The 14,820-nt window shown below is 37.1% G+C and overlaps 2 protein-coding genes and 1 long non-coding RNA gene across 3 annotated transcripts; all 3 read left to right on the forward strand.

Moving 5' to 3' along the window:
* The first annotated feature begins 1,316 nt into the window (after positions 1-1,316).
* Positions 1,317-2,089, forward strand: LOC136829199 (uncharacterized). Its single transcript, XR_010850326.1, has 2 exons — positions 1,317-1,562; positions 1,703-2,089. It is a non-coding gene; the product is annotated as an uncharacterized lncRNA (long non-coding RNA).
* A 3,888-nt stretch (positions 2,090-5,977) lies between these two features.
* Positions 5,978-6,990, forward strand: LOC136829200 (cuticle protein AMP1A-like). Its single transcript, XM_067087512.1, has 3 exons — positions 5,978-6,051; positions 6,228-6,472; positions 6,615-6,990. The coding sequence occupies exons 1-3, from the start codon at positions 6,043-6,045 to the stop codon at positions 6,841-6,843; spliced, it is 483 nt and encodes a 160-aa protein (XP_066943613.1). The 5' UTR covers positions 5,978-6,042; the 3' UTR covers positions 6,844-6,990.
* Positions 6,991-10,766: 3,776 nt separating this feature from the next.
* Positions 10,767-11,851, forward strand: LOC136829201 (cuticle protein AMP1A-like). The gene is made up of 3 exons (XM_067087513.1): positions 10,767-10,920; positions 11,092-11,336; positions 11,476-11,851. Exons 1-3 carry the CDS (start codon positions 10,912-10,914, stop codon positions 11,702-11,704), a joined length of 483 nt encoding a protein of 160 aa, XP_066943614.1. The 5' UTR covers positions 10,767-10,911; the 3' UTR covers positions 11,705-11,851.
* Positions 11,852-14,820: the final 2,969 nt, after the last annotated feature.

Consider the following 14,820-nt stretch of genomic DNA (forward strand, 5'->3'; position numbering starts at 1 on the left):
CTTAGAACTGGAATCCATTTTAGTTAATATTTTTAGAGCCCTGTAAGTTACTGGTTGTGCGTGTGTCTGTGTTTCATGTGCTTAACCAAAGAGATTTTTATCAAAATAAAGAAAACATTAAACAACGAAAATTAAGATAATCTTTCAGACATTAGTTAGTTTATCTATGGTCCATCCAATTTTGATTTCTATTTTGAGAAGGATAAATGACACAATTACTAATTCATTTCTTTGTTTATTTGTTACATTTTACTGGACCTTAACATTCCTCCCAGTGGCACACATATACCTTTCCATAGAATACCTTTCGAAAACAAATCATATTTTTAATAAGAATATGCATTGATAATTTTTCAAATATTTTACGTCATCAAATGAAATGATTCTTAAACAATGTCCTCTTCTTGTATCATTGTCTTAACTTGATCGTTATCGATTCATTGCATGTCCTTTGTTTGTCTTTTTATCTCAATAGCTAAGCATTATCTCATTTCTTCTTTGGTTTATTTCGTTTGGGTTTTACTAGAGATTTAAGCTTCGTGTTCTCTGTCAGATTCTTTGCGTTCATTTCAGTGTATAGCCCCGGGAGATTAAAGGATTACAGTATCATACAATGGAACATCCTCTCTCTCTCTCTCTCTCTCTCTCTCTCTCTCTCTCTCTCTCTCTCTCTCTCTCTCTCTCTTCTCCTTGTCCTTAAAATGCAAAACTCCATCATACAAACATACAGAAATACACATTCTGACTTTCATCATCCCATTCATAAACACTCTCTCCTGTATGAGCTCTAAATACTTTAGGAATAGCAAAAGAATTTACAGCACTTTATGAAAGAAAACAAAGTTGTATATTAGTGATATCGAATCAAAAGTCCAGTCGCTAATAAATCAAATATTATTTGTGTTACAATTAAAGCATTACGATTGATATAAACATAAAGCTAAAGAAATCATGCATAACCACAGATCTTGAAACTCAGGAACATTAGGAAGAAAGCAAAGCGGACTGTTCTAGGTCAAGGTGGTTGACCCGAACAATGAACTGGCAAAGGTAGGAGATACCGTCTCAGTTGCAGGCTATATAATTGACAAAACCTGGATCCTAGGTCCAGTAATCCAGCATCTTCAAATCAACAACATGAAGCCTGTAAGTAGTAGAAAACTTACAAAAACTGGCGTGATTTTGAAAAGACTGAATAGCTTAAAGGCCTAAAACACTCTCTTTGCAAAAAACCACATCAAAAGAATACGAGATACTGGAAAGACACAATTTAAGATGAAACTGAAAACTCTTTTCCAAATCTATCTTATTTTCCAGGCCATCCTTGCCGTCCTTGTGGCCCATAGCCTTTGGTGCCCCTCAGGACGGCTACCGGGCTCCTGCCGCTCGCTCCTTTGCCGCCGACGGCTCCTTCGAAGTTGTTCCCATCCTGAGGGACGAAAGAGCCCATGAGGACGACGGCAGATACAACTGACATCGAATCCGCAAATGGCATCAAGGCCTCCAGAGTCAGGATCTCCCACTGGTCCCAAAGGCACCGTTGTCAGTGCTGGAGAATACTCGTAAGTATTTCTTTTATGAGTTTCAATTTATTGGAAAATTCTTACCCGATACCTTCTCATATATGTATCTTTTAAAAGTCTATATGAATTTTGCATGCCCTACTTATGAGAAGCTGATGACCCTTTCCTGCACCTTACAGCTTCACTGCTCCTGATGGCACCGACGTCGTCGTGAGATACGTCGCCGACGAAAACGGTTTCCAGCCCCAGTCCGACCTCCTTCCAGTGGCTCCCGAATTCCCCCACCCAATCCCCCAGTTCGTCCTTGACCAGATCGCCTTCGCTGCTGAGGAAGACAGGCGTAATCCTCGTCGAGAGTCAGAAGAGAGGTCTGGCACTGGCCGTGCCCAATTCGCTGGGTATAATTAGCCCACAGTAATTCCTGGTTGTGAGGAGACTCTTCATATATTTATTCTATTTATAGATTAAAGAAACGTTTATAAATGTAGCTGTTTAGTTTATCTTCCTTTTTCTTAATTTATTATTCATATTCTTATCGTGTTGAAATTAATAAAGATCAACTAGTACTTAATGAAAGTTTTTTTCACCACATGTTTCCCCTATGAATTTTCCATTGAAAATACAGTATATTTTGCCTAGAGAACATATCTCAAAATTTTCATATGATCAGATGCAAATAAATATATTTCTTTAAAATTATCATTCTTTGGCAAAACTCAGTTTTATCTATAAGAGTAAATAACTAACAAGTACAAATAAACTTGTAAGTAACATTTAATAATAATAATAATAATAATAATAATAATAATAATAATAATAATAATAATAATAATAATAATAATAATAATAATTATAATAATAATAATAATAATAATAATAACGACGAGCTTATATCCTTCACTTACAATATTTTCTGAGCAGATTTCATCTACTCTTGAAGCATTACCCATTCATTGTGGAACTGGGTGAGATACCCTAAGATAATCATGGCTAATATGAATAAAAGACAATAATAAAAATCTGTGCTAATGAGCTCAGATTTTATTAAATCTTAAAGACAGGTTACTGGTGAATCACTGGCTTACAAGGGAAGGACTCACTGATCATTTGATTTAAAATGAGATATACAATAAATTGCTAACCTTTTCTCTGGAACAGTATTTTGGTATTTCAGAAAACACTTCCTCATAAGCTTCTAACCACTGTTTGATTTCTCCTCATTTAAAAGCAGGCGACAATTAATAATGAATTTATGCTAAATTCTGTCGTTTCATTCTGGTTCCTGGAGCCTGAAGTAGTCTGGATCTATAGTAAAATCAACTCATATGCCCTTTTCTATATTACTTAGTGGTCGCAAAATTTCATCAAGTTTATTGACCAACTTGAGTCATTTTGATTGAAGTCAAACCACACGAGTTAATACAAAGGAAAGAAATTAATATATATCTCCAACGCTGTAAAAGAGAATAATAAAAACAAAATGTATAAAGAGATTTCTCTTTGTTTTTAAATATACTTGTAACACCTCAGCAGAATTGCGTTAGCATGTGTTTATAACAATATCGCGTTGTCTGAACTGAGTCTGAATAAAACAGTTGCGTCTGTCACCCAAACATCGTCCATTTGATAACACAAAAGGAAATTCTCTTAACCAATTCGAACTCGAAAAGGAATTAAGGTAAAAGATTAACCTCATACAAGGCGACATAGAATGATATCGATAGATCAGATGGTTGGGTTTCACAGTATTGAAAAATGCAGAAACTTTATTTCAGACGTTAATAATGACAAGCTATCCTGTAGCTACAGGCGGATTTCCTTTGATTTTTTTTTTTTTTTACGAATCTGTTGTTCACTGCTTTTCACAAAATAATCATAATGACTCAAAATAAGTTCCTCTTTGCTGTCAGTGCACCACACGTGTTGCACTATAGGCTTTAGTAAAGTGTGTTTGCAGCTTCACTTCAGGTCCTAGCTGCACCCATTTTTTCGCCTTCACTCCCGCCTCCATTCTTCAGTCTTGCTGCCCAACCTCTCTAACTAGTCCTTCTTAGAGCAACTGTGGGGTTTTGTCCCAGTTCCACCTTAACCTTGCGCTTTATCTCCTTCATTTTCTGGATCTCTTAATCTTGTCCAACTGCTCCAGTCCATCTTGCCACTGTCTTAGGAGCTGATTGTCGAAATTTCCCGGGTGTTCAGCCTTTCTTTCTCCCTGCTCTCTTTAAATCTTCAGCTGAAAACCCTCATGGACAGAGTCAGCAGAATATAGACCCAAGAGGGCTCTAAATGGAAATCAGCCTGCAGAGAGAGAGAGAGAGAGAGAGAGAGAGAGAGAGAGAGAGAGAGAGAGAGAGAGAGAGACAAGTTATAGAAAAGGGAGATAAATAACTAAGTATGATGTTATACAAATTAAAACAGACACACCTGAAATTCAAAAGACGACAACAGAGAACAGGAATGAATTTATTTGGAGGTCATAAAATTCCACAACGCACTAGGCAAACTATTTCATATTCTAGTTGTTGCCAAGGTAAAACTCCTAGCTGAGTAACCTGATTCTAGACGACAACACACTTGTTTGTTGCAGTTGCCTGTCTTGTGTTGCGAGCAAAAACAACTAGGTCAGGCGAAGAAGATTGCGAAAGATGTTTGTCGTTGCAGTAAATTTTATTCAACAAACATAATGAAGTCACTTTATGTATATACCATAAGTCAACATTAAGAGGTGGCAAAATGAACTTCACTGAAGATATAACTCTACCCAAGAGTTTGAGATGAGAGTCAGTACCAGACCACCCTGGGGAACAGCACTCCAAACAAGGAAGATGAAAATAGTTGAAACGCTTAGACATAATAGTTTCATTCTGAAACATTCTGAAATATTTCAGAAAGGTGCTAAATTTAAGAAACAGAGAAAGCAATATGATGTATATGCTTCTCAAAAGTCAATTTATTGTCAACAGTTACACCTAAAACCTTAAAAGAGTCACTGAAATTTGAAACGGTATCAATTAGATTTTAAATCATGATGCAAAGGCAAAAGTATTCTGGATCGACTAACTATTATACTTTGAGTTTTAGAAGAGTCAAGCCTCGTGTCCCAAACGTCAGATCTCTCTATTTTCTTCTCGATTAATAGAGAATAGAGATCTGGTTGAATAATACACGTACTAAGCCACCGGGGTCTAAGCGATGACAGGGCCAGATCGAGACTGCAAAGTCTACCCCAAAAAACAAATCAAAGTCCTTCAAAGAAGGCATTCCCCATACAAATGAGAAAAAGCACGTTAAAAGAAAGAAGAAAGAAGAAAACTTTTAGCCTCTTCATGGGTGAAGGAAGCTCCTGTGAGCATAAGTTTCATAAATAAAACCTGCTTAGAATCGGAATCCATTAGTTAATATTTTTAGAATGCTGAAAGTTACTGGTTGTCCGTGTGTCTGTGGGTGTGTGCTTAACCAAAGAGATTTTTTCTCAAACTAAAGAAAACATTAAACAACTAAAATTAAGATCAACTTTCAGGGTACCTTATGATAGTCCACCCAATTCTGATTTCTATTTTGAGAAGGATAAATGGCACATTTACTAATTCATTTCTTTGTTTATTTGTTACATTCTACTACGACCACTTAACATTCCTCCCAGTGGCACGCATATACCTTTCCATAGAATACCTTTCGAAAGCAAAACATATTTTAATAAGAATATGCTGGAATTTTTCAAAATATTTTACGTCATCAAATGAAATGATTCTTGAATAATGTCCTCTTCTTGTAGCTTCATTGTCTTAATATGATTGTTATTTTTTCATTATATGGTCTTTGTTTGTCTTTTCATCTCAGTAGCTAAGCATTATTTCATTTCTTCTATGATTTATTTCGTCTGGATGGTGCTCGAGATTTATGCTTCGTGTTCCTCTGTCAGAATCTTTGCGCCCATTTCAGTGTATAGCCTCAGGAGATTAAAGGAAAACAGTATGGTACATTGGAACCTCCTCTCTCTCTCTCTCTCTCTCTCTCTCTCTCTCTCTCTCTCTCTCTCTCTCTCTCTCTCTCTCGTTCCTTCTCGCAAAATGCAAAAACTCCTCATACAAACATACAGAAATACACACATTCTGACTTTCATCATCCCATTCATAAACACTCTCACCCTGTATGAGCTCTAAATACTTTAGGAATAGCAAAAAGAATTTACAGCACTTTATGAAAGAAAACAAAGTTGTATATTAGTGATATCGACCAAAAGTCCAGTCGCTAATAAATCAAATATTATTTGGTTACAATTAAAGCATTACGATTGATATAAACATAAAGCCCTAAGAAATCATGCATAACCACAGATCTTGGAAACTCCAGGAACATTAGGAAGAAAAGCAAAGCGACTGTTCTGGGTCAAGGTGGTTGACCGGAACAAGTGAACTGGCAAGGTAGGTCGCTCACGATACCGTCTCAGTTGCAGGCTATATAATTGTCAAAACCTAGATCCTAGGTCCAGTAATTCAGCATCTTCCGAATCAACAACATGAAGTCTGTAAGTATCAGAAAACTTATGAAGCGACGTGATTTTGAAAGACTGAATAGCTTAAAGGGCTAAAACACTCTCTTTGCAAAAGCTACAGTACAACATTAAGGAGAACACGAGATACTGGAAGCACACAATTTAAGTTGAAACTGAAAACTTCCTCCCAAATCTATCTTACTTTCCAGGTCATCCTTGCCGCCTTTGTGGCCGTAGCCTTTGGTGCCCCTCAGGACAGCTACCGGGCTCCTGCCGCTCGCTCCTTTGCCGCCGACGGCTCATTCGAAGTTGTTCCCATCCTGAGGGACGAAAGAGCCCATGAGGACGACGGCAGATACAACTTCGACATCGAATCCGCAAATGGCATCAAGGCCTCAGAGTCAGGATCTCCCACTGGTCCCAAAGGCACCGTTGTCAGTGCTGGAGAATACTCGTAAGCATTTCTTTTATGAGTTTCAATTTATTGGAAAATTCTTACCCGATACCTTCTCATAGATTATATCTTTTAAAAGTCTATATGAATTTTGCATGCCCTACTTATGAGAAGCTGATGACCTCTTTCCTGCACCTTACAGCTTTACTGCTCCTGATGGCACCGACGTCGTCGTGAGATACGTCGCCGACGAAAACGGTTTCCAGCCCCAGTCCGACCTCCTTCCAGTGGCTCCCGAATTCCCCCACCCAATTCCCCAGTTCGTCCTTGACCAGATCGCCTTCGCTGCTGAGGAAGACAGGCGTAATCCTCGTCGAGAGTCAGAAGAGAGGTCTGGCACTGGCCGTGCCCAATTCGCTGGGTATAATTAGCCCTTGTTGTGAGGAGTCTCTTCATATATTTATTCTATTTATAGATTAAAGAAACGTTTATAAATGTAACTGTTTAGTTTATCTTCCTCTTTCTTAATTTATTATTCATATTCTTATCATGTTGAAATTAATAAAGATCAACTATTACTTAATGAAAGTTTTCTTCACCACATGTTTCCTGTATAAATTTTCCATTGAAAATACAGTATATTTTGCCTAGAGAACATATCTCAAAATTTTCCTATGATCAGAAGCAAATAAATATATTTCTTTACAATTATCCTCCATTGGCAAAACTCAGTTTTGTCTATAAGAGTAAATAACTAACAAGTACAAATAAACTTGTAGGTAACATTTAATAATAATAATAATAATAATAATAATAATAATAATAATAATAATAATAATAATAATAATAACGAGGAGCTTATATCCTTCACTTACAATATTTTCTGAGCAGATTTCATCTACTCTTGATTCATTACCCATTCATTGTTGAACTGGGTGAGATACCCTAAGATAATCATGGCTAATATGAATAAAAGTCAATAATAAAAATCTGTGCTAATGAGCTCAGATTTTATTAAATCTTAAAGACAGGTTATTGGTGAATCACTGGCTTACAAGGGAAGGACTCACTGATCATTAGATTTAAAATGAGATATACAATAAATTGCTAACCTTTTCTCTGGAACAGTATTTTGGTATTTCAGAAAACACTTTCTCATAAGCTTCTAACCACTGTTTGATTTCTCCTCATTTAAAAGCAGGCGACAATTGATAATGAATTTATGCTAAATTCAGTTGTATCATTCTCGTTCCTGGACCCTGAAGTAGTCTGGATCTATAGTAAAATCAACTCATATGCCCTTTTCTATATTACTTAGTGGCCACCAAATTTCATCAAGTTTATTGACCAACTTGAGTCATTTTGATTGAAGTCAAACCACACGAGTTAATACAAAGGAAAAAAATTAATATATATATATCCAACGTTGTAACAAGAAAATAATAAAAACAAAATGTATAAAGAGATTTCTCTTTGTTTTTAAATATACTTCTAACACCTCAGCAGAATTGCGTTAGCATGTGTTTATAACAATATCACGTTGTCTGAGATGAGTCTGAATAAAACAGTTGCGTCGGTCACCCAAACATCGTCCATTTGATAACACAAAAGGAACTTCTCTTAACCAATTCGAACTCGAAAAGGAATTAGGGTACAAGATTAACCTCGCACACGGCGACATAGAATGATAAAGGCATATCAGATGGTTGGGTTTCACAATATTGAAAAATGCAGAAACTTTATTTCAGGCTTTAATAATGACAAGTTTTGCTGTAGCTACAGGCGGATTTCCGTTCATTTTTTTAACGAATCTGTTGTTCACTGGTTTTCACAAAATAATCATAATGATTCAAAATAAGTTCCTCTTTGCTGTCAGTGCACCACACGTGTTGCACTATAGGCATTTGTAAAGTATGTTTGCAGCTTCCCTTCAGGCCATAGCTGCACCCATTTTTTCGCCTTCACTCCCGCCTCCGTTCTTCAGTCTTGCTGCCCAACCTCTCTAACTAGTCCTTCTTAGAGCAACTGTGGGGTTTTGTCCCAGTTCCACCTTAACCTTGCGCTTTATCTCCTTCATTTTCTGGATCTCTTAATCTTGTCCAACTGCTCCAGTCCATCTTGCCACTGTCTTAGGAGCTGATTGTCGAAATTTCCCGGGTGTTCAGCCTTTCTTTCTCCCTGCTCTCTTTAAATCTTCAACTGAAAACCCTCATGGACAGAGTCAGCAGAATATAGACCCAAGAGGGCTCTAAATGGAAATCAGCCTGCAGAGAGAGAGACAAGTTATAGGAAAAGGAGATAAATAACTAAATATGATGTTATACAAAACAAAACAGACACACCTGAAATTCAAAAGACGACAACAGAGAATAGGAATGAATTTGCACCTTACTTAAACATTTGGAGGTCAGAAGATTCCACAAAGCACTAGGCAAACTATTTCAAATTCTAGTTGCTGCCGAGATAAAACTCCTAGCTGAGTAGTATTAACCTGATTCTAGACAACAACACACTTGTTTGTTGCAGTTGCCTGCCTTGTGTTGCGACCAAAAACAACTAGGTCAGGCAAAGAAGAATGCGAAGGATATTTGTCGTTGCAGCAAATTTTATGCAATAAACATAATGAAGTCACTTTATGTCGATACCATAAGTCAACATTAAGAGGTGGCAAAATAAACTTAACTGAAGATATAACTCTACCCAAGAGTTTGAGATAAGAGTCAGTACCAGACCACCCTGGGGAACAGCACTCCAAACAATGAAGATGAAAATAGTTGAGACGCTTAGACATAATAGTTTCATTCTGCAACATTCTAGAATATTTCAGAAAGACACTAAATTTTAAGAAACAGAGAAAGCAATATGCTGTGTATGCTTCTCAAAAGTCAATTTATTGTCAACAGTTACACCTAAAACCTTAAAAGTCACTGAAATTTGAAACGGTAGCATTTAAATTTAAATCAGGATGCAAAGGCACAAGTGTTCTGGATCGACTAACTATTATACTTTGAGTTTTAGAAGAGTCAAGCCTCGTGCCCCAAACGTCAGATCTTTATTTTCTATTCAAAGAGATCTTCTCGATTAATAGAGAATAGAGATCTGGTCTGTACAGTACACGTACATACGCTACCGGGGTCTAAGCGATGACAGGGCAGGGCAGCCGATCGAGACTGCAAAGTCTACCCCAAAGCCAAATCAAAGTCCTTCAAAAGAAGGCATTGTTCTTACCCCATATAAAATGAGAAAAAAGCACGTTAAAAGAAGAAGAAGAAGACGTATTCAGGAGTAGCCTCTTCATGAGTGAAGGAAGCTCCTGTGAGCATAAATTTCATAAATAAAACCTGCTTAGAACTGGAATCCATTTTAGTTAATATTTTTAGAGCGCTGTAAGTTACTGGTTGTGCGTGTGTCTGTGGGTATGTGCTTAACCAAAGAGATTTTTTATCAAAATAAAGAATTCATTAAACAACGAAAATTAAGATAATCTTTCAGGGTACCTTAGGATGGTCCATCCAATTTTGATTTCTATTTTGAGAAGGATAAATGACACAATTACTAATTCATTTCTTTGTTTATTTGTTACATTTTACTGCGACCACTTAACATTCCTCCCAGTGGCACACATATACCTTTCCATAGAATACCTTTCGAAAACAAATCATATTTTAATAAGAATATCCTGGAATTTTTCAAAATATTTCACTTCATCAAATGAAATGATTCTTGAATAATGTCCTCTTCTTGTAGGTTTATTGTCTTAATATGATTGTTATTGTTTCATTACATGCCCTTTGTTTGTCTTTTCATCTCAATAGCTAAGCATTATCTCATTTCTTCTTTGGTTTATTTCGTTTGGGTTTTACTAGAGATTTAAGCTTCGTGTTCCTCGGTCAGACTCCTAGCGTTCATTTCAGTGTATAGCCCCGGGAGATTAAAGGATTACAGTATCGTACAATGGAACATCCTCTCTCTCTCTCTCTCTCTCTCTCTCTCTCTCTCTCTCTCTCTCTCTCTCTCTCTCTCTCTCTCTCTCTTTGTCCTTCTCGCAAATGCAAGAACTCCTCATACAAACATACAGAAATTCACACATTCTGACTTTCATCATCCCATTCATAAACACTCTCACCCTGTATGAGCTCTAAATACTTTAGGAATAACAAAAAGAATTTACAGCACTTTACGAAAGAAAACAAAGTTGTATATTAGTTATACCGACCAAAAGTCCAGTCGCTAATAAATCAAATATTATTTTGTTACAATTAAAGCATTACGATTGTTATAAACATAAAGCCTAAGAAATCATGCATAACCACAGATCTTGGAAACTCGGGAACATTAGGAAGAAAGCAAAGCGACTGTTCTGGGTCAAGGTGGTTGACCCGAACGAGTGAACTGGCAAAGGTAGGAAGTCGCTCACGATACCGTCTCAGTTGCAGGCTATATAATTGTCAAAACCTAGATCCTAGGTCCAGTAATTCACCATCTTCCAAATCAACAACATGAAGCCTGTAAGTATCAGAAAACTTACGAAGTGGCGTGATTTTGAAAGACTGAATAGCTTAAAGGCCTAAAACACTCTCTTTGCAAAAACCACAACATCAAGGAGAATACGAGATACTGGAAGCACACAATTTAAGATGAAACTGAAAACTTCCTTCCGAATCTATCTTATTTTCCAGGCCATCCTTGCCGTCCTTGTGGCCGTAGCCTTTGGTGCCCCTCAGGACAGCTACCGGGCTCCTGCCGCTCGCTCCTTTGCCGCCGACGGCTCCTTCGAAGTTGTTCCCATCCTGAGGGACGAAAGAGCCCATGAGGACGACGGCAGATACAACTTCGACATCGAATCCGCAAATGGCATCAAGGCCTCAGAGTCAGGATCTCCCACTGGTCCCAAAGGCACCGTTGTCAGTGCTGGAGAATACTCGTAAGTATTTCTTTTATGAGTTTCAATTTATTGGAAAATTCTTACCCGATACCTTCTCATATATATATCTTTAAAAGTCTATATGAATTTTGCATGCCCTACTTATGGGAAGCTGATGACCCTTTCCTGCACCTTACAGCTTCACTGCTCCTGATGGCACCGACGTCGTCGTGAGATACGTCGCCGACGAAAACGGTTTCCAGCCCCAGTCCGACCTCCTTCCAGTGGCTCCCGAATTCCCCCACCCAATTCCCCAGTTCGTCCTTGACCAGATCGCCTTCGCTGCTGAGGAAGACAGGCGTAATCCTCGTCGAGAGTCAGAAGAGAGGTCTGGCACTGGCCGTGCCCAGTTCGCTGGGTATAATTAGCCCTTGTTGTGAGGAGTCTCTTCATATATTTATTCTATTTATAGATTAAAGAAACGTTTATAAATGTAGCTGTTTAGTTTATCTTCCTCTTTCTTAATTTATTATTCATATTCTTATCATGTTGAAATTAATAAAGATCAACTATTACTTAATGAAAGTTTTTCCACCATATGTTTCCCCTATGAATTTTCCATTGAAAATACAGTATATTTTGCCTGAAGAACATATCTCAAAATTTTCCTATGATAAGGAACAAGTAAATATATTTCTTTACGATTATCATTCATTGGCAAAACTCAGTTTTATCTATAAGAGTAAATAACTAACAAGTACAAATAAACTTGTAGGTAACATTTAATAATAATAATAATAATAATAATAATAATAATAATAATAATAATAATAATAATAATAATAATAACGAGGAGCTTATATCCTTCACTTACAATATTTTCTGAGCAGATTTCATCTACTCTTGATTCATTACCCATTCATTGTTGAACTGGGTGAGATACCCTAAGATAATCATGGCTAACATTAAAAAGAGACAATAATAAAAATCTGTGCTAATGAGCTCAGATTTTATTAAATCTTAAAGACAGGTTACTGGTGAATCACTGGCTTTCAAGGGAAGGACTCACTGATCATTTGATTTAAAATGAGATATACAATAAATTGCTAACCTTTTCTCTGGAACAGTATTTTGGTATTTCAGAAAACACTTTCTCATAAGCTTCTAACCACTGTTTGATTTCTCCTCATTTAAAAGCAGGCGACAATTGATAATGAATTTATGCTAAATTCAGTCGTTTCATTCTGGTTCCTGGTGCCTGAAGTAGTCTGGATCTATAGTAAAATCAACTCATATGCCCTTTTCTATATTACTTAGTGGCCACCAAATTTCATCAAGTTTATTGACCAACTTGAGTCATTTTGATTGAAGTCAAACCACACGAGTTAATACAAAGGAAAGAAATTAATATATATCTCCAACGTTATAACAAGAGAATAATAAAAACAAAATGTATAAAGAGATTTCTCTTTGTTTTTAAAAATACTTACAACACCTCAGCAGAATTGCGTTAGCATGTGTTTATAACAATATCACGTTGTCTGAACTGAGTCTGAATAAAACAGTTGCGTCTGTCAGCCAAACATCGTCCATTTGATAACACAAAAGGAAATTCTCTTAACCAATTCGAACTCGAAAGGAATTAAGGTAAAAGATTAACCTCATACAACGACATAGAATGATATCGATAGATCAGATGGTTGGGTTTCACAGTACTGAAAAATGCAGAAACTTTATTTCAGACTTTAATAATGACAAGTTTTGCTGTAGCTACAGGCGGATTTCCGTTCATTTTTTTTAACGAATCTGTTGTTCACTGGTTTTCACAAAATTATCATAATGATTCAAAATAAGTCCCTCTTTGCTGTCAGTGCACTACACGTGTTGCATTATTGGCATTTGTAAAGTATGTTTGCAGCTTCCCTTCAGGCCATAGCTGCACCCATTTTTTCGCCTTCACTCCCGCCTCCGTTCTTCAGTCTTCTTGCCCAACCTCTCTAACTAGTCCTTCTTAGAGCAACTGTGGGGTCTTGTCCCCAGTTCCACCTTAACCTTGCGCTTTATCTCCTTCATTTTCTGGATCTCTTAATCTTGTCCAACTGCTCCAACTCCATCTTGCCACTGTCTTAGGAGCTGATTGTCGAAATATCCCGGGTGTTCAGCCTTTCTTTCTCCCTGATCTCTTTAAATCTTCAGCTGAAAACCCTCATGGACAGAGTCAGCAGAATATAGACCCAAGAGGGCTCTAAATGGAAATCAGCCTCCAGAGAGAGAGAGAGAGAGAGAGAGAGAGAGAGAGAGAGAGAGAGAGAGAGAGAGAGAGAGAGAGAGAAGTTATAGGAAAAGGAGATAAATAACTAAATATGATGTTATACAAAACAAAACAGACACACCTGAAATTCAAAAGACGACAACAGAGAACAGGAATGAATTTGCACCTTACTTAAATATTTGAAGGTCAGAAGATTCCACAACGCACTAAGCAAACTATTTCAAATTCTAATTGCTGCCGAGATAAGCTCCTAGCTTAGTAGTATTAACCTGATTCTAGACAACAACACACTTGTTTGTTGCAGTTGCCTGCCTTGTGTTGCGACCAAAAACAACTAGGTCAGGCGAAGAAGATTGCGAAGGATGTTTGTCGTTGCAGCAAATTTTATGCAACAAACATAATGAAGTCATTTTATGTCGATACCACAAGTCAACATTAAGAGGTGGCAAAATAAACATAACTGCAGATATAACTCTACCCAAGAGGTTGAGATGAGAGTCAGCACCAGACCACCCTGGGGAACAGCACTCCAAACAATGAAGATGAAAATAGTTGAGACGCTTAGACATAATAGTTTCATTCTGCAACATTCTAGAATATTTCCGAAAGACAATAAATTTTAAGAAACAGAGAAAGCAATATGCTGTGTACGCTTCTCAAAAGTCAATTTACTGTCAGCAGTCACCCCTAAAACCTTAAAAGTCACTGAAATTTGAAACGGTAGCATTTAAATTTAAATCAGGATGCAAAGGCACAAGTGTTTTGGATCGACTAACTATTATACTTCGAGTTTTAGAAGAGTCAAGCCTCGTGCCACAAACGTCAGATCTCTATTTTCTATTCAAAGAGATCTTCTCGATTAATAGAGAATAGAGATCTGGTACGTACAATACAAGGCTACATACGCTACCGGGGTCTAAGCGATGACAGGGCAGGGCAGCCGATCGAGACTGCAAAGTCTACCCCAAAGCCAAATCAAAGTCCTTCAAAAGAAGGCATCGTGCTTACCCCATACAAATGAGAAAAAAGCACGTTAAAAGAAGAAGAAGAAGAAAACGTATTCAGGAGTAGCCTCTTCATGAGTGAAGGAAGCTCCTGTGAGCATAAATTTCATAAATAAAACCTGCTTAGAACTGGAATCCATTTTAGTTAATATTTTTAGAGCGCTGTAAGTTACTGGTTGTGCGTGTGTCTGTGGGTATGTCCTTAACCAAAGAGATTTTTTATCAAAATAATGAATTCATTAAACAACGAAAATTAAGATAATCTTTC

Source organism: Macrobrachium rosenbergii, chromosome 44 (genome assembly GCF_040412425.1).
Source record: "Macrobrachium rosenbergii isolate ZJJX-2024 chromosome 44, ASM4041242v1, whole genome shotgun sequence".
Lineage (NCBI taxonomy): Eukaryota > Metazoa > Arthropoda > Malacostraca > Decapoda > Palaemonidae > Macrobrachium > Macrobrachium rosenbergii.